Source organism: Mytilus californianus, unplaced genomic scaffold (assembly GCF_021869535.1).
Source record: "Mytilus californianus isolate M0D057914Y unplaced genomic scaffold, xbMytCali1.0.p SCAF_7, whole genome shotgun sequence".
Classification (NCBI taxonomy): domain Eukaryota; kingdom Metazoa; phylum Mollusca; class Bivalvia; order Mytilida; family Mytilidae; genus Mytilus; species Mytilus californianus.
The window spans coordinates 2,159,247-2,180,155 of record NW_026262723.1 but is presented as its reverse complement, the minus strand read 5'-3'; the positions used below and the strand labels follow the sequence as shown (position 1 = coordinate 2,180,155).

At 31.8% G+C, this 20,909-nt stretch overlaps 1 protein-coding gene across 1 annotated transcript in view; it reads left to right on the top strand.

The window, feature by feature from the left end:
* The first annotated feature begins 394 nt into the window (after positions 1–394).
* LOC127708173 (phosphatidate cytidylyltransferase, photoreceptor-specific-like) overlaps positions 395–20,909 on the top strand; it is a 33,262-nt gene continuing 12,747 nt past the window's right edge. Inside the window, exons 1-7 of the mRNA XM_052213020.1 lie at positions 395–539; positions 7,087–7,229; positions 12,357–12,453; positions 13,540–13,716; positions 15,050–15,169; positions 16,802–16,884; positions 18,796–18,952. Of these exons, the coding sequence (XP_052068980.1) occupies positions 486–539; positions 7,087–7,229; positions 12,357–12,453; positions 13,540–13,716; positions 15,050–15,169; positions 16,802–16,884; positions 18,796–18,952 (831 nt within the window). The 5' untranslated portion in view covers positions 395–485. The remainder of the gene's footprint in view (positions 540–7,086; positions 7,230–12,356; positions 12,454–13,539; positions 13,717–15,049; positions 15,170–16,801; positions 16,885–18,795; positions 18,953–20,909) is intronic.

Here is a 20,909-nt window from a genome sequence, read left to right as displayed (position 1 = left end):
GCCCTTCTATTGATAAACGCTTCGGTTGACTTGTCGACTGATCTTCCCGTTTTATAAAATTTATTTTATATTTGAAAACAACCATGTTAATAAGGAGTAATGTAAATTTCATAAGCATGGCATACCTGGAAAATGAAGAAAAAAAAAAAGGTAAAAAAAAAAAGTTTCGCCTCGCTCCGCTCGGCGATAAGTGACTTATGCTTGCACTTTATTTTAGGCCAGCTACGCCCCTGATGAATATATAAGGAATGACAACCTTGTTTCCTTTGATAGTTTTAAGATTCCCGAAGTTATCGTAGTAGTGAGCAGCTGAAAGATTTTTAAAAAGCCCGCGCACCTGCGTTTAAATGGGAGTTAACTCTGTGTTGTACAAAGTCCGCTCTCGTTTTGTACGAGACTAGCAGATGATATGCACATAACTAAATATAAAACACTTCAGACCACATTAACTTTGTGATTTATTCGATCAGTTAAGTTGTGACAAAATGTCAGAACTAAGACACAGAGTGAAAGATGGAGAAGTCAGCAGTTCAGATGAGGTGAGGCATCAAACGTTTATTGTTTCCTTACAACGTCCCAAAACATGACACCTGAATCAAAAACATTGATGAACAAAAAATCAAAACAAACAATTTTGAACATGTTTTGAACTGAAACAGTGCTTATTTATCATTTTTAATGTTGCAGTTGTACTCAACAAATTATGCTTACTTCGAAAATTGTAATCAAGAAACTTGATGGAGACTAGATTTTGGAATCATCATGATGATGTTTTTGCTCGGGGCAAATAAATGTATGTTATTCAATAGACTATTACTATATATATGACAGCTGTTGCTTGGTTCATCATAACTTTAATGTATTTGTACATACATAAGGTCATGAATAGATATTGATTCTATCATTCCTGGAGGCTTTTTCGACGGGAACATTTAGGAGGGTGAAAATTGGGTACCCTACACTAACAGAAGATAAAGTTGAATATGAATATCATTCTATATATTTGACTCTTTCCAGGGTAGTTTTAAATACATGTAAAATGTGATAAATGTCATAAAATTTAAGGATAATTTGAGGATCAACATCATAATTATCCTTATTGAAGGCTATAGAATATTAAGTGTCTAATTCTGTCAAAAGTCAAATTCGGTAATTACATGTACGTTGCATAATACATATATGTAGCAGAACTGTCTTTGGATGTTCTGCTTGGTCCAGACATAATATATACATGTACGAGGAAGGGGAGACTGCATCATAACCTAAGATTATGGATGTTGAGTTCTTCAAATGGTTTTTGTTTTCAGGGGTGTGGAAATGCTTTGCCTGACTCGTACATTTGACAGACCAGACAAGCAATTTTTTGTGTCTTTATTGCCCATAGACAAGTAAAATAAAATGTGGCTTGGCAATGTTAATTTATGTAATCATATAGAAAAAACCTAAAAATGTATTCATCATGTTCATCAAAGTAGAAAAATGTCAAATAACATGAAGAAAGCAACATGTTTAAGTAAAACAACATAAATCATCAAGAAATAGATCGATTATCAAACAAAAAAAAAAAAATTTTAGCAACGATACACCGGAAATGGTCATTATTATTTCGAGCTCTGATTTCTAAAGAATAAAATCCAAATGACTGGTCGAGTTGGATAAGCATCTTTAGATAGGTCATCGCTCGGAAGTTGACCAACGGAGAAGAGGAGCCTTATAAAAAATAACATTGTTGTGCCAAGAACTTGTTTTTGACAAGAAACAGAGATCAGAAGCGGCAAAGGACAAATAGTATGAAACGAAACGAAATAGAGGATTTTAAAATTCAATAATGTTATAATTTTGCTTAGTTATCTAAACAAAATCTCAAATTTACATTTACTTCAGGGGTTTGGGGGAGGGGTGCAAACAACAATTCAATAATTCATCAATTATTTGGTTTTCATCTCTTAACTTTTAAAACTTCGCAAAAGCTCACAGTGAAGAAAATATAAGTCATGATATAATCTCCCAGGTTCATTTAAGCTAGCATCAAAAAAACATTGCAAAATTGGCCTCTAGGCTCTTTAGTTTAAAGTTGTTGGTTTCTATCTCATTGGTGTATACTCTACTTATCTTTTTATCATTCTAATATACAAACAAAGACCATGAAAACCATTTTCATTGTGTTTCAAAACTGTTTCAGAAACATACAGTACAATGTACGTAATAGTAAAGAAAAAACTAATGATCATTAAACATTTTTTTAAAACATAATATCACATTAATTAGATTTCACATTTTTCCCAGTAGTCAAAGATTCGGAATAATAAGTGCATGCATTAATTTCTAAATTTATAGTACAATGTACTTGCATATTAAAAGTATGTTATGATTCCTAATAAAGGCAAGATTCATTTGGTACATATATCTGCAGGTACTTTTGTTTACATTTCATATCAATAGATAAAGTAAATTCTGTTCAATTTATTTGTTGAATAAACAAAAACATAGTTTTTTATATTATATACACATGTACATACAGATTTTGTCTGTTAACAATTGGCCTAATTAATGTTAGATTGAAGATAATGTTATTGACTCTCTTTATAACAATGTATGTTTTCTCATTATTAATTAACAGGTTTATGTCATTACGGATTAATATTTTACAAATCAACTAAAATCAAATATTTTCTGCCAATTAACTAGTAAAACAAGATTGTGACACATCCAAAACTATTTGCATACACACTCTCAAACACATGTTAAGACACAAAATATTTTTTATTGAAGATGAAGCAATTATAATTAGTCCTTTGTCCTGGTTTTTTTTTCAAGCAAAACAAAAATTCAACAGTTGGTGTTTCCCACCATGACTATTGATAACTGCTTTTCTTTCATTTATATTCCCAAAATACTGACTTTTTATATTTATATTTTGGCACAAAATGTATCCACCATTTACTTTCATTCATTTTCATTACAGTTTTAGAGTTCAATTCAGGCTTCCAAAATTAGAGTTTTTCAATTTAACATCTTAATAAGTCTGAATCAGTTTTAATTTATTTTAAGCATAATAACATTAAGCATGTTAAACACATTCTTTCTGGAGTATTTCAAAAGAGAGGCAAATGATACCAAAGGGAATATATTCAAACTCATTAGTCGAAAACAAACTGACAATGCCATGCATGGCAAAAAATGAAAAACAACCAAGAGACATGTCAGAACAGTCTACAAAACACAACATAGAAAACCTAAGACTAACATGACTAAGCGATGCAGATCCTGCTCCACATGTAACACCTTCAATGTGTAAAGTCACTACAAAACTCGACCAGTTCGCATGATTCACTTGCAAATTTTATTTTGTTTAGATTTTTTAAATTTTTATTGTGATTGTATTGGTCTGTTTATAAGTGACATTGATGTCACTGAAATGTGTGTTTGATCCTTATAATTCATTTAATGACATTTTTTTAGCAATCATCGACACAAAAGGCTAAAACAACTCACATAGAAAATAGAACCATGCTTTTAATGCTGATATTGAAAACATCTCAGAGAGGCCTTCAAATGCAACAAAAACTCTCAACTCACAATGGGCTCATTGCAATATTTACATGTTTTTACTTATATGTGCAACTCAAATTCAAGATGTCAGAATTATTTTATAACTAGATTTTGAAAAATATTTGTGGACATTCTGGTCATGCATACAAGTCAATAACTACATGAATAATACAAAAGAAAGGATATGGGATATATTCATCCATGACACATGAAAATCAGTACATGCACAGTAAAGACCAAAAAGCAAAGCAACAGTACTTTTATTGCTGTTCTTCATCCCAAAGTATGTTGGTTTACAGGATTCTGGATATCTTTACGAAATATTTGTTTAGATTCGGTATAGTTATAAACTATACAAAACATAATGTTATAACTACACAGAAATGTATTTGTGGGATCATCTATTTTAAGAAATGACAGGTAACTTAATATTTAATTGATGATAATCATGCTAATAAGATTACACTTATTTAAGTCATAGTCAGTTCCATGTTGATTTCTGTAACATGGAAGTTACTATTTTTAGCAATTATACTAAGACTCTAGTAGTATACATGTTAAAGACTGATGTAAGATACCTTTATAAAGGGCAATTTAATCATGATATTTAATTAGTTTTAAATACCCAATTTAAAATTAAGTACTGGAATTTATTTAATGTCACATGAATGTGAGTGAACTATTAAATGGTAGTTTTTGTCGAGCCTGCGACTTTTGTCGCAGAAAGCTCGACATAGGGATAGTGATCCGGCGGCGGCGTTAGCTAACTTCTTAAAAGCTTTATATTTTAGAAGGTGGAAGGTCTGGATGCTTCATACTTTGTATATGGATGCCTCATGTTACGAAGTTTCCGTCAGTCACATGTCAAATGTCCTTGACCTCATTTTCATGGTTCAGTGACTACTTGAAAAAAAAGTTCAGATTTTTTGTAATGTTAGATTCTCTCTTATTATAAGTAATAGGATAACTATATTTGGTATGTGCGTACCTTGCAAGGTCCTCATGCCCATCAGACAGTTTTCACTTGACCTCGACCTCTTTTCATGGATCAGTGAACAAGGTTAAGTTTTGGTGGTCAAGTCCATATCTCAGATACTATAAGCAATAGGTCTAGTATATTCGGTGTATGGAAGGACTGTAAGGTGTACATGTCCAACTGGCAGGTGTCATCTGACCTTGACCTCATTTTCATGGTTCAGTGGTTATAGTTAAGTTTTTGTGTTTTGGTCTGTTTTTCTTATACTGTATGCCATAGGTCTACTATATTTGGTGTATGGAATGATTGTAAGGTGTACATGTCTAGCGGGCAGGTGTCATTTGACCTTGACCTCATTTTCATGGTTCAGTGGTCAAAGTTAAGTTTTTGAGTTTTGGTCTTTTTTTCTAATACTATGTGCAATAGTTCAACCATATTTGGTATGTGCGTACCTTGCAAGGTCCTCATGCCCGTCAGACAGTTTTCACTTGACCTCGACCTCATTTCATGGATCAATGAACAAGGTTAAGTTTTGGTGGTCAAGTCCATATCTCAGATACTATAAGCAATAGGTCTAGTATATTCGGTGTATGGAAGGACTGTAAGGTGTACATGTCGAACTGGCAGGTGTAATCTGACCTTGACCTCATTTTCATGGTTCAGTGGTTATAGTTAAGTTTTTTTGTTTTGGTCTGTTTTTCTTATACTATATGCAATAGTTCAACTATATTTGGTGTATGGAAATATTTTATGATCTATTTGGCAGTCACGCAGGTTTTATTTGACCTTGACCTCATTTTCAAGGTTCATTGCTCAGTGTTAAGTTTTTGTGTTTTGGTCTGTTTTTCTTAAACTATAAGCAATAGGTCAACTCTATTTGTTGTATGGAAGAATTGTTAGCTGTACATGCCTGCCTAGCATGGTTCATCTGACCTTGACCTCATTTTCATGGTTCATTGGTCAATGTTTAGTTTACTTGGTTAATGTTAAGTTTATGTGACAGTTGTAATAAAGCTTTATATTTAGGACTATCAACATAATATCAATGATTAGTAAAGAAGGCGAGACATTTCAGCGTGTGCACTCTTGTTAAATACTAGAATAAGTTCGTAGTTTAAATTTGAAAAATCAGTTGGGAATAACATGAATAATATATTAGTTTTAGAATAAGTCGGTGCTTCAGTACTGACATCTAAACTACTAAATTAACGTGGTCCAATTTGTTAGCCGTCATGACGTAAAAACGATGAATCAAAGAATTAAACTTTATCATGTTTATATATAACTAATATAGGACAATGGTGTTTTTTTAAAAATGACACCATTCCAGGCCCTTTTGTTTTCCACATAATAAATATTACCAATAATTAACAAGTTCCAGTTCCAATCTGATACCGATACCAATAGCATATGTCACATGTAGTTTCCTGTTACCATCTGTAAATCCCTCCTCTATCAGGAGAACTTGGAATTCTTCCAGTGGTTATTTTATATCAATGCTACACTAAAGTACACCATTTAACAAGTCTGTTTTATTCCACCTCAATAATACTGCTATTAATTTTGGTTAATTAGTTAAAAAAATCAATTTAGTTTATAGTAAGTTTATTGTAAATAAGAAAACCAGGACGGGTTCAAACAGCAGAGAAAACTGTCCACCTTACAATCAGCATGATTTTATCAGATAACAATACGAATACTAAAATTCCAGGCTAGAAATAAGGCAAAGGTACTTTAATTCAGTCACAGACCTGGGGGTGTGTTGTAGTGATTTATAGCATAAACCTTTCTTAATCATGTTGAATTATCTGCTAATCATGTAAAACTAAATAATTTTAGATATTATTACATATATTAAGAAAAAGGTTCTAACTCTTCAGGCAAAGTTGTATTTAGGTGGATTTGGCTGTTCCATTTGAGTCGTAAAGCTTCCCAAGTATTTAAGTACGGTATACATCATTGGGTTTCAAACTTTTGGGTTTGGGCATGCCTGATAAAAGTAAATACAGTTAAAGGGCTTCAGATCCACCAAATCTATAAAGTTATTTATAAAGTCATGAAAGTATTATTTTCATTTTCATTTACAAATAACAGTTATTAACAATGATATTTATACTACAAGATGAATTTGTAAATTTTGTTTAAAAAGTGTTATTTTAATTTTCATATATATACAAATAGTCTAGAAGAACTGTTTGCACCTAAAAAGTGGGTTTACATATATATATAAATGACAATAATAACTGTTAACCATGTTCAAGATGCATATGTTAACTGTTGAGTTTGTTGTCCACAAAATTTTTATTTCAGAATTTAAAAAAAATTATTTCATAAAGTAAAGTGCACAAAGAACCACAGTAATAAAATAAAAAAAAAATCAAAGGAAACATGGAAAAAAAGAGAAATGTATTAATTTAATTAAAAGACAAAGACAATAATATTTTAAGCTTTATTGGTGAGTGAGAAACTAATTCAAATATTTATATTTGATACACTTCAATCATTGAAAACATACAGACAATCGTTATCATGGTTATATATAATATTTGTAATTTTAGAAGCCTCCACCGCAGAGTAACCCCGAATCGGAAGATGATGAGCTGCCACCTGGTGCTGACCTGACTACAACACGACAGATGTCACAATCATCAGACAAAACAACAGAAGCTTTAGATTCCGCTCTTAAAGACCTCACACCAAGGTAAAGTAAAGTTTTTGTTAGTCACTATCCCATCCTCTTTTGATTTTCTTGCTTAATATGAACATCACCAAATAAGACACAGAGATCCATAGAATTCTAAATAAAAATGGCTCTAAAAAAATAAATTAAAATTCACAATGATTTTATTGTAATATATGAACATGTATTACCTATTTAACATTAGTGAACAGGTAGAAAACGGACTGACCTAAAAATTTCAGATCACATTTCTTGCCAAACTTTTCTTGAATATATATATAAATGTAGCGGGGCCTCGGTGGCCGAGTGGTCTAAGTAGTCACTAGTGTAATCACTAGCCAGTCAACACTGAGGTTGTGAGTTCGAACCTCGCTCGTGCGGGTGCACTCGACTCCAATCTTAATTGACTAGGATTGTCAGTTTTCCTATCGAAGGTCATGGTTTTCTCAGGGCACTCCGGCTTTCTCCACCAATAAAAACTGACCGCAACGAAATAGCCAAAAAAGCGGTGCTTAAAAGTGGCGTTAAAACACCAAAAATCAAAAATCAAATATATAAATGTATCATGTATATTCACATCCATAACAGAAACTATAAGAAACTTATTTCAGATAGCATCACATTAAAACAATGCTAAAAGGTCCTGGGGAGAACACAGACTCTTTTAATCTTTTTGATTGTAAAATTGAATAATGCTACGATGCTCAATGAACATGTATTTTAGGGTCCAAATATGTTAAAACCATTAAGTGGTTCTTTTCAAGATTTTCATATATATGATTAAATATATTTTTATGCCCAAGCCACAAGGTGAAGGGACATTAAGTGTTACCCTTGACCGTTGTTTCATCTGTCCCATTTTCGTTTGAAAAGCAAGCTTGAGCGGGGGCATTGATATCCTCAGACACATTCTTCTTATATTTTTTAGATTAAATTTGAAAAAAATTACAATATCTTTAATACATGTAGCCCTTATTCATCTTATAGTTAGCACCCCTTTCTTAAGACATTGCTTTAAAGTTTAATGTATGTTAAGTTATATGTGCCCTTTTCATCTAGTAACAAGTAATAACATTTTCAATGATTCCATTGTCCATAAGATAATCTTGGACAATGTATGTATGTAGCTGTGACATTTCCATGTATGCGATATAAATATTTTCAGTGTTCCACATAATATCAGGTTGTATTTTCAACAATTTACAGTCTTAAATGAACATGTAGCCTTATAGTATTTTACGAAGAGAGCTTGAAGTGCTCCCATTTTCATGTTTAGAAATTGAATTAAGATATATTTATAAATATAAAGTTTGACAAATATTTATTCTGTGATCCTCTGCATTATAAAACAGCAATAATGGGTAACATCACAGTACCCAAATTGCACCCATTTTGCAACAAAAAAAAAAACTGTGGAAGTCTTACAAGTTTTCTGAAAAGTAAATAATTTGTATTTTTATAATTTGCTATTATGCACATCTTCAAACCTAGCTTAGTATATTTAGATATGCACAAAACGGTCACATTATATATCAAAAGATGAAACATCCTGAGAAAAAAGTTAAATTTACGGAAACGTCGCATGCAACATCCACGAAAAGTAAACTTTTAAAAAATATCTGAGGCATCTATTTCTTACAAAATGAATATTAAACATCAACTAATGTCAAATTGTTCCAAAAATGAGGAGAAATAAAACTAAACATCAGTTATTCCATTATTACGGATATGAATTTAAGCATGGATGCAATTTCAGGGGCGTAGCTACCTTCTTAATGAAGTGGAATCACAAACTAAAGGGCGAGGGGTCTTGGGGCTGCCTAAGGCCCTCAGTAGGTCCAGGGCAAAGCCCTGGTAGGGCCCCCCCCGCCTAAGGCCCTCAGTAGGTCCAGGGCAAATACTTGGTGGACACATTCTCCAATATTTTGCTGAACATATGGATTTAGATGTTTAAAAATTCTGTGGGTAAACTCTACAAGAGAGAGATAGGAATTTCTAATTTTATGCAGTTAGGAATTCTCGAAGTTGAAATTAATGAACTTTTTCAGAGGGAATGGTACTTTGATCACGATCTTTTCATGATCTGCGTTTGTTAATTATCCAGCTAATTCACAAATACATGTGCATTCGACCAATTGTATGGCAATATCTAGATGATAACAGTGAAGATGCGTGTATTAAAAGTTTGGTGTTTCTTTCGAACAAGAATCAGCAGTTTAGTGTCCGACTCGGACAGAAAATTCATTATAAAATTGAATGACCAAATAGTCCAGTAAAACGAGTTAGAATTAACAATTTATTTAAATGCTTTTACAATCAACTATTCGTATAGCCGGCCCATATTGAAACGACTTCGAATTATCGAATCTATATACAAGATGCTTTTTGTAAAATAAATAAAAACGTAATACATGTACTGGAAAATGTGTACTTTCTTTATAATAACAGCAGTTCCAACTTCTCATCTATTAGTTTACGGAAACTATTGATTGATCGAATGGTTATTAATGTCCAGTAGCAAATATAACATGCACATCAGGACGGGAATACGTTTACATGTTGTGAAAATGAAGTATTCGTGTTGTCAAGACCTACATACTTGGTCAATTTTGAACTAGTTCACAAGGTAACAGTTCGATACGAGTTGAAGAGTCTTCGTTCTAGTAAGATGTGTGTTTTGGGGCGAAGCGGAAAATAATAATTTTCAAGTTTTTTTGTTAACCCTAAAAGGATTATGTTTTTTTTGTTAACCCTAAAGGGATTATGTTGTTTTTTTGCACTCAAGGCGAGTATACGCTATGGTGGTGGTACCGACAAATATGTAGCTGGTTTTTTTTTCTAAACAATGTCCGTAATATAAAAAGTTCTGCCATGTTTACACCAGTTGTATGTATTTATCGTACACATACATGTCTTACAGGATTAAAAATGTCGCTGCATGTGTATTCCTCTTGCTCTTATTCTTTGTGTAGTTTTTAAAATGCATACATAGAAAGACTGAAAGTTAACTTTGTCTACTCTCTCTCTCTCTCTCTCTCTCTCTCTCTCTCTCTCTGTGTGTGTGTTTTTTTTATAATGAAAACGACGTGGATGCACTTGCTGTCATGCCTCCGGGTTACTAAGCTACGCCCCTGAATTTAGGTACTCCTCATTACAGAGTAGATTCAAAATTAAATTTGTGGAACTATATAGTCATAGTCCTTATTTAAGGATACATCTACAAAATAAACACAGAATTGAAACTTTTGTCTGGACCTTAAATAAACGTAGGTGAAAAAACTGTCAAAATATGTGCAATTTGGGTACCCTCACGTTAAGCTCTGTGAATTCTTGAATATAGCAACATATTCAATATCAATGTGGAGCAAGTTTTTTCTTTATATAACATAATTGTATTCTTCACTTTGAGGCTCATATGGATAAAGAGAGTGCTTGCAATGATAAATATACTCATAAAAAGTTAAACTGAATAAATTCTGCATGAATGTTACTTTTGTTGTTTTCATAAATAGTTGATAAACAACAAACTATAGTTAACTTGTTAGATAAGAAACAGTATCTAAAACTTTCTATTTTCTAAAAATAAAATTCCTTGATCTTTATATCTCTCTATATGATAATTTGTCATCTCACACTATTTGAGTGAGATGGATTTGTCTATGTCGTGTTACGTGTAGAAAGAAAAAAATGATGACTTTATAAGCCACATGTCATTTATGTAGCCTAGAAAAATAGTGAAAAACAGTTTTTTTAGGTTATAGCATCTCAGGGTTGTTGCCCAGATGAGGTTATGTTTTTTTATCAAAACTAAAATAATCTAGTGTGATCTATTGAAAACATTATATAATGGTTGTACAGGGGACTGCTTATATGGAAGATTTTAATATACATAATATACAATTAAGTTCGGACTAAAAATAAATTAAATCTTTTGCACTTAGCAAAATGATAATTTGCACAGAGCATCAGTGCACAACCACCTCAGGTTGGAAAACATTGTAATAGAAATTGACATTTCATTGGAATAGAATAACCTTGTACCATCTTGATTTTATTGCACATTATGATATAAAGTAATTTCAACATGATAGATGCAGGTAGCTAAATATTTGTTATGGCTGAGTATTTCTATTTAGCAGACGATTATATTACATTTTTTACATTTTTGTTGCATTGTTTAATGATAAACTAATCTCCATTGATGTAAATGTATAGCATGTATAGTCTTGTTGATTAGTGCATCATGTCATTTTGATGAATTATTTTATTGATTCCTGCCAATGCAAAGTCTTTCTATGACATTGTATGATGGAGAAGTAGATTTTGATTAATTTCAGATAAACAATATTATTTGTGTATTGACTATCAGAGTTTGACCTTTAATTCAAAACCTGGGATACAAGGTGATTGAAGTTTAAACCTTTTGCTTTATGACCCTGTCCTATGATATATGTTGAAAATATCCTAGAAGTTTTGTAATTTACAACAAATGTATATGGTTTAAGTTTTACTTTTTAGTAAAAAAAAAAGTTTTACTCATTGTTGAAAATTGTACAGTGACCTGTATAGTTGTTTACATCCTATTCCTTTGGTCTTTTTGATAGTTGTTTTGGGAGTCATACCAACTCTCCTAATTTTCATACTGAGAGGTACATGTACGTATTTCAAAGTGAATCACCCAGAATTCACTGTGATAATCATGATAGTGATTACTTAAACTGAATCACTTTGTGTGTAGCTGCACTGTCTCTGATGACTTGAATTGACCACCTACTAAAAATGGAAGGTGAAATTTGGAATCCCTTTCAAGATGTCTGAATTATGCTTTAGTCAATTTTGATAAAGGCATTTTTCTAATTGAGGAACAGGATTATGTTAAGAATTTTGTCGTGGTTGAGATTGAAGGAAATTGGAAGGTTTGTATTAGGCTAATATGTAGTAAACATGGTAAAGGGAGATAAAAATAGATTTTTACTACACATATAATAATTTCTTTTATAGATGGAGATATTCAATTGCGAAATGAATGTTCTCTTGGTGATATTGAAGCCTTCAAGGTTTAGAGGATTTATTTAAGATGACTAGGCACTGAAGGGAGGTTTCGGCTAAATAAAAAGATTTTCCTGCAATATTTTTTTTTTATTTCAGATGGAGAAATTGGATTATACGAGGAATCTTCTCCTGGGCGATGATTTTCTTCTTCTTTTTAATCATCTATTTAGGACCACTTGCATTAGTTATTGTTGTAAGTAAAATTACTCAAGTTTAATATAAGTTTACTAGATATGATTGTCATGTTAGTCCCTATGAAAACTGTGATAACAGGAAGTAGCAATTACCTATAAAATTAAAATGTTTCAATCAATCTTTTACAAAAATTATAAGAAAAAATTCTGAATGCTGCATCCTGCACCTATTTTTCCTCACCCTTCTTATTGCTTAATTTGAAGCCCCGACTAGGGCAGTAGGTGTTTACAATGTTTCCTAGTTTGTTTCCTAGACCGTCCATTAAATCGTCAGTTCATTATCCTGTTTTAGGGTTCAAATTTTTGTTTAAGGATGTTTGCTACTCTATTTCAAAATAACAAACTTTTAAAAGACTGTTATAAAATGATAGTACCGTATATAAATGAAGGAACTAAAAAAGCAGAAAAAATTGAAGGGTCTGTGTGCTTGTTTTCAAGATATAAGCCATTGAAAATTCAGCACCTTTTTTCTTTCAAAAACTATGAAAAAATAATAGGGATTTTATAAGATTTTCAAATATGGCTTTTTAAACTATATGTAATAGAATTATGAAAAGAAAGGTAGGGGTTAGGGGGCAAAATTTTTAATGGCACTACATGGATAAAACCAGAGAATTCCGAATATCTGGCAAAAAATCCAAAACAAGAGGAGCAAACATCCTTAAGGTAGTTTACCATGATGATGTGGTCACATTGACTTGAAACTGTGTACACATAAAATTGAGAATTGGAACGGGGAATTAATGTGTCAAAGAGACAACAACCCCACCAAAGAGTAGAAAACAGCCCAAGGCCACCTATGGGTCTTCAACACAGCGAGAAAATCCCGCACCCTGAGGCGGGCTTCAGCTGGCCCCTAAAAAATAATGTATATAATTGTTCAGTGAAAATGGACGTCACACTAACTCTGAAACATTTAAATGAACACATGTAATGTGAACTTTTAGAAATAGCCAAATTAAGTTTAACTCATATATCACTGTTCATTGCACATGGAAAACTGATAGTGTTAACAGGTCATGGTTTCCAATGGACAAATATTCTTATTTACATCATGGGTTTATTTCCTGATTTTTTATTTGTAGACACTGATGGTACAGATCAAATGTTTCCATGAGATTATCACGATCGGTTATATTGTTTACAAATCCTTCAACTTACCATGGTTTCGTATGTTGAGTTGGTACTTCCTGTTTACATCTAATTATTTTTTCTATGGAGAAAGTCTCATCCAGTACTTTGGTGTTCTGCTTCAGAGAACAGTAAGTATTGTATGATATTAAAGTTTCACATTGGCCATAAAAAAAATTGCCTTTCAAATGTATTTTAAATCTCATTTATAAGAATTGATTAGAGCATAATAATTAAAAATATGTTTTTATAAATGTTTTTTTTTTGTTTCAGTAATTTTTGAGATATTTTATTATTGCAAAAATTGCAACATGATAGGTTTGGCCAAGGATTAATATACCGGTAGTAAGACTTTTTGCATTTTGTAAATTTTGAAAGCATTATTTATATAAAACATTTCTTGAAATCTGACATTTTTTTTCAAATGTTCGGCAAACATATCAGAAAAAAGTAAATTAATAAAAATACCAAACTCCAAGGAAAATTCAAATTGGAAAGTCCCTTATTAAATGGCAAAATCAAAAGCTCAAACACATCAAATGAATGGAAAACAACTGTCATATTCCTGACTTGGTACAGGCATTTCCTTATGTAGAAAATGGTGGATTAAACCTGGTTTTATAACTAGCTAAACCTCTCACTTGTATGACAGTCGCATAAAATTCCATTATATTGACAACAATGTGTGAACAAAACAAACTGACATAATAGGTAATAGGGGTACAGCAGTCAACATTGTGTTATAATTTTAATCACTTTAAAACAAACAAATATGCATATATGTCAAGAAAGAAAAACAAATATGTCAACAAAGAAAAACAAAATGGCATATAGACAAAGCCCATAAGCAAAAATGAAAGACAAAATACAAGAAATGACCACAGCGCATCAACAAAATGGCGGGATGCATAAGTACTGAGCCACGCCAAAAGGATATTACCAAAAATGGACTAAACAGTAAGGGTTAATGATTTACAAAGACAAATAAAAGAACACTATAACATGAAATTAAGATGATAAACAACGTCAGTACTTAGAATCTATACTTCAAGACCATCATGTATTATTTGTGAAGTTGATACGGAATATATTTCAACAAGGTCTTGGTATCTTCCGATGAACTTTTTTGGAAAAAGGACGAGATGTTCTTTGACATAACCCTGGTTCATCAACTTTCTACTCAGACACTGGTATGCTCTGATTTCTGAATATACTATATATTGTCATTAATACAACAAAAAAACACAAATCCAAATGAATGAGAGAGCTGCAAGAATTTTTTATTTACTATACTATTTTAAAGATATTTTCTTTAATATGATTTGAAAGCTTGTAAAAAAATGTAGCTATACATATAATTATAACATGTATAATGATTCCAGAATTTTTATAAGATATTTTCTCCTTTTCTCTTGAACAGCACACGATAGATTTTTGTGTATCATAGCATGTTTATGTTTACAGGAATTTTTACGTCCTTTAGTGTCGTACCACAGATTTATATCATTTTCCTTGTATGTGGCTGGCTTTGTTGGTTTTGTTGTTAGCTTGAAGAAGAAGCACTACTTAAAACAGTTCACCTTGGTAAGTGCAGGAATAACACTAAGTGACAATAAGGCCTATATTTGGCCTAAAATTTTGAATACATTTAAAAGTTACTATGCATGATCTTAGATTTGTCTTATAGAATGACTAACAGTCAGGGGTACTACTTGTACAAGTAATTTTTATTTACTCGAAGAAGTAATATTAATATACTTATATAAGTAAATTTGTAGGATAATTATACAAGTGTATTTTATTTACTTGTATAGGTAAACAAAAAATTGGCTAAGTTATGTCCCTTAGACATTCAGATTTTTATACTTATATATAAATGAAAAAGTCATCCTATCTTCTTTTCTTGAATTCTTAGGACCTCTTTGCTCTAATAGAATTTTAAATTGTCTGTCCTTTGCAGATGTCTTAACTAATCATTTAAGTGAAAATTCTTGGACAATGAAAATCTCATTTGTCTTCAGAACACTGCTCATTTACAAGCCCCCAAGGAGCAATTTTTGAAGGCCTTGCCAAATACTTAAGATCTTTGCGCAATCAGTTTCTTTGTTGAATTAATGAGATGAAACATTGAACTCTAATCAAAAATTATGTGCTTACCTGGGAAAAATCATTAAAGGCATGCTTTTACATCTCTAAACTTGAGAATTTTTGAAAGATTGTAAAAAAAATTACTTATACAAGTGAATTTTGGAGAAAATTAAGGGGAGATTATTCAAACATTATAATTAACTTATATAAGTATATTTTTTTTACTTCTTCAAGTAAATAAAGATTACTTGTACAAGTGGTACCCCTGACTGACTAAGGTAAAATTAAAGGTGTTCAAAAAAGAAAAATTAATTTAGAATCTGGTGACTGTGAGTTATCCTTAACATGACAATACACCAGAAACAATTTTCTATATTTTGTAAAAATTTCTTCATGTCAACTTTTATCTTTATGTCGTTTTATGTCAATTGTTAGCATTTCACTTTACATTTGTATGATAAAAATTTGAAAAAAAGTTCTTGAGCAAGCTCATGAGAAATACGGCTCAGCTTGGAAAAGAAAAGTTGTATGATAGAAGATGTTATAATCCTGAAAATGCATGTAATATTGACTGCTGAATGTTTTTCATCAATCTATCAGAATCATTGTCATATTACATGTATTTGAAATATTGTTAGTCTATCTTTGGCCAATACTTGCTTTAAACCTTGATTAAAAGCAAAACATATAACATATTATAGAGAACAAGGAGGTATTTGTTCCTACTCAAAAAAATTCACATAAAATCATAAACACTTCATCTGTATTCTGGTTAAAAGTTGTTCCATTGCAAATCATACCAAATCTTCTTATTTTATACATATTGGTATAATTCATCTTTCTTTTTTATACTTTTTCTTTTATTCTATCAAAACACACCTTAAAATAACTTCAAGAGCTTTATCAAGGAATAGATGTAATACGCTTGACATTTATCAAAGAATTTGGCTAACATCAGTGTATTGACCTTGTATTTGCTTTGTACTGAAAACCTCCCTGTAACTTTTAGATGAAAAACAGCAATGTAAGGGTTGTTTATTTGATTAAGGTTTGAAGTAGGAATTTTATGTAATGAAATCGTTATCCATTGGTTTGAATTTCGTTTTTATGTCTTTGATTTATTTTCAGTTTGGTTGGACACACGTTACCTTACTTATAGTGGTCACACAGTCACACTTAATTATACAGAACGTTTTTGAGGGACTCATTTGGTAAGGATGTCTTGTAGTTGGCAAGCTGTAATTCAAAGATTAAAGTTTCCCATCTGATTAAAGAGAACAGAGAACCCAATCTAATCTAATTAGAATTATATCTCCCCAGGACCCAAGTATTATTTTTTAAAACTTGGTTTCTGCGTGGGCAAGCATAAAAAATTAACAACTGCAGAGATATAATTTTGATTAGATTAATTACAATAGTCTCATGATATGATTGGCATTGGTTGACTTTTATTATCTGTCAACTTTTGATGGTCCAGCCTGCTAACCAACATGGCCACTACAGCTAGAAATAGAACATAAGGGTAAAATATAATCGTGTAATATCTTGAAACAGTTATAGATAGAGAAAATCTTACAGGGCAAACATTTTGTTCAGAATGTGAAGATTCACTCACTTCCCATCTTGACTTAAACTGTCAGACGACTCCTTATTAGAGTTATTGTTCTTAAATAATCATTTTGAAAATAATTTGATTGTGTTTTTGGCTATTATACCATAAATTGGGATATTTTTGTTTATTTGGCAATTAAGATGAAAATGTCGAATATAAACACACCAAAATTTAAAGTTTACCAAATACATGAACGGAAAATTCAGATAATCATAAATAAAACAGCATAATGATTACATTTAAACAGATAAATTGGCATATATATAATTAAATCTAAAGGGGGGAAGCAATAACACAAATTATGTAATAAGTAGGGTGACAAGAATCAGGAAATAAAATGATATTAAATTTTAATGATTCTCCCTGGTTAAAAGATCAGTTGATTATTGTAACAAAATATAAATCAATAAAATGTAACTTCTAATGTCAAATTATTGCAATTAATATGATCTGCTTTAATGTTTTAGATCAGTTCTTTCTACTTATTATTTTAATTGTGTTTGTCATATGTGATATACATTTTGGTCACATTACAGCTGTCAAAACAATTTTATTTAGCATAAAAATCAGTCACCTGTAACACTTATTAAAGAATAAATTCAATTAAGGATGTACTTAGGTGATCGAAGGTAAAATTAAATAAATCAAGAATTCAAAATTGATTCTTTAAGCTGGAAGAGTATTAGTTAAGGATCAAAATAAGCTTAAAATATTGATAGGTCATGGAGCTCCTTTTCGAGATATTTGATTTATAAAATATGGCGGTAAAAGACTGACTCAGACTTTTACCTTATATTTGTATTGGTATTATTTTGGTCTCAAATCAAAAGAAAGAAAATCAAGAATCTGCTTAAATTTTGTCAAATGACCATTTATGAGCTATGAAGTCTTATGTTAAAAGATAAATAGGTGTTATGGGGCAAAATATTTTACCTTGTATCGTATGGAAAAACACTGAGGAGTACGAACATTTGACACTTATTCCAAAACCTCACCTAAGTACATCCTTAAGCAAAATAAAAAAACAGTATTGATGCAAAGAGCCAAAATTTGACAATTTTTTGTTAAAAACCACAAAAAAATCCATACCAACATATTAACATATGATTTTTATATTACAAAAATTATCATCAAGAAAAGATCTACTTATATTTCAACATGGTTGAAATAGACAGTTGGCTCCTCATATGAGTTTAATGATGATTTTTATGCCCCACCTACGATAGTAGACGGGCATTATGTTTTTCTGTCTGTGAGTCCGTTCGTCCGTCTGTCCCGCTTCAGGTTAAAGTTTTTGGTCAAGATAGTTTTTGATTAAGTTGAAGTCCAATCAACTTGAAACTTAGTACACATGTTCCCTATGATATGATCGTTCTAATTTCAATGCCAAATTAGAGTTTTGACCCCAATTTCACTGTCCACTAAACATAGAAAATGATAGTGCGAGTGGGGCATCCGTGTACTATGGACACATTCTTGTTTTAAATAATTTTCTTTCTTTATTTTTCAGGCTATTAGTGCCAGTATCCATGATTATTTGTAATGACATCATGGCATACATGTTTGGATTTTTCTTTGGTAAAACACCTCTGATCAAACTGTCTCCTAAGAAAACATGGGAAGGATTTATTGGTGGTGCTTTATCTACAGTACTGTTTGGATTAGCAGTAAGTATCATTAGGGCCCCGCCTAGTGGCGGGTGCCCTATAGTGATCAGTCTGTCCGTCCGTAAAAAATTGTGTCCACTCTTTATTTAGAGAACCGTTATAATTTCATACTTTATACTTGATATGTATGTTAACCAACACCAGAGGGTGTGTCATAATGTTTGTACAACTTCCTAGGTCAAAGATCAAGGTCAGCGGGGCCCACAGAGATGGCTCCCATCTCAATAGTGTCTAGTTAAAACTAACTAGAGTAGTATTAGATCAGTTTGACCTGACATGTCCACTGTTTGAGTGGACAGATAGTGGACAGACTTTTAAGATGGTTGCCTTTTGGAAATAAACTCATCATAGACACCAAGATTGGAGATGTCATTTCTTTTGTTTCATCAAAACAGGTGCACACACAACACTCGATTAAAAATGAGTAAAGCATTCTATATTTTTCCAAAATTTGAGGTTAAATTTTAGAATAGGCTGCCTAAAATGGGTAGATTGAAATAATAAAAAATACACAAGCTGTAATGAACATATACAAGTTGGCACAATAATACCAGGGGTTCAAATTAGCGGTGGTCCGAGGTCCGTGACCTTCCACTATTGCAATCGGACTTTCATTTTTGTTACTAGCTACGCCCGACGGACCTTCGATTTGAAAGAAAATAAAAATTAACTTTGCCAACCCTTTTAACAATCAGTATCGTCATTTCAAAGCCATATTACTATTGACATGGTATAACCCTCGAGAGCGTACTTCAAACCATTTTAAATGTCGGCAAAATAAGTTTGTTAACCAATTAGAAGTGATGAAAGTTGCCTTAGGTAAATTTGTAATTCATTCAGTGCATTAAATACGTCATATTCCCTTCCAAATAGCGTTTCAGACATCGTTTAATTTTGTAAATTTTCTCGTCCGTCATTGAAATATTTGTACAAACTACTGGTCGTATTCGGGAAAGGACCAGCTATGAATGAAATCCGGATTCTAAGGATAATGACTACGGACCCATGAATGGCACATCTGACAGAAGAATATTGACCCCAAAGCAAAAAATTAAGCATTTCACACTTTATTTTCATTTTTGATGTAAACAAAGTTCTTTCTTTATTAGTGCTAGATATTTAGTTAGTAGTTTCTGACAAGAGAGGAACTAATATTATTGTGTAACATATGATAAACTTACACAGCCAGGGGAGGGTCCAGGTGAGGGCGTAATGGGCGTACGCACCCCCCCCTTTAAAAAAAAACCTATCGTAAAAATCTGCTAATCTTGTTACATTAGTGCACTTCACAATTATTTTATGTTTTTTAGCAAAAAAAGGTCCAAAAAGATTTGATTCTACGCCCCCTCTTTCAAATATCATAGAAACGCCCCTGACAGCTATGAACTTGAACTGTTACTTTAATTGTATACTCGGTTATGACTTGAACAGTATAAAAAAAGATACATATAGCCCTTTATAGAAGTCACTTCTCCCTATGATCTGAAGTAGTGTAAGCCCTGAGATAATGGTATAATTACCAATAATTGACACAACACACCCACTCACAGTGACACCCTCCCCAATACCAAAAAAAAAAAGAAGATTATTTGAGTTCATAATATACTTGTAAGACAAGTTTATTATTATACATGTTATACCACAGTGACACTGACAGTTTAGTGCTACATTTATATGGTTGCCTGGCAATAAATTTGTAAACTTAACAAAATATTGCATGCAGTTCAAATATAATTAAACAAGCTAACCTAAGACCAAAAACATATTAATTTTGTATCTTACTGAGTTATGAAAAATTTCAAATAAAGTAGGACCTGGGATTTAGGTTGTGGACCTTTCAGTTTGGAGTGTCAAAGGTCATGGACCTTCCAGTACCAAATGTTAATTTGAACCCCTGAATACATTTAACACATGTATAAAGCTTAAGGAAGTACATGTACCAAAAATATTGGACAGT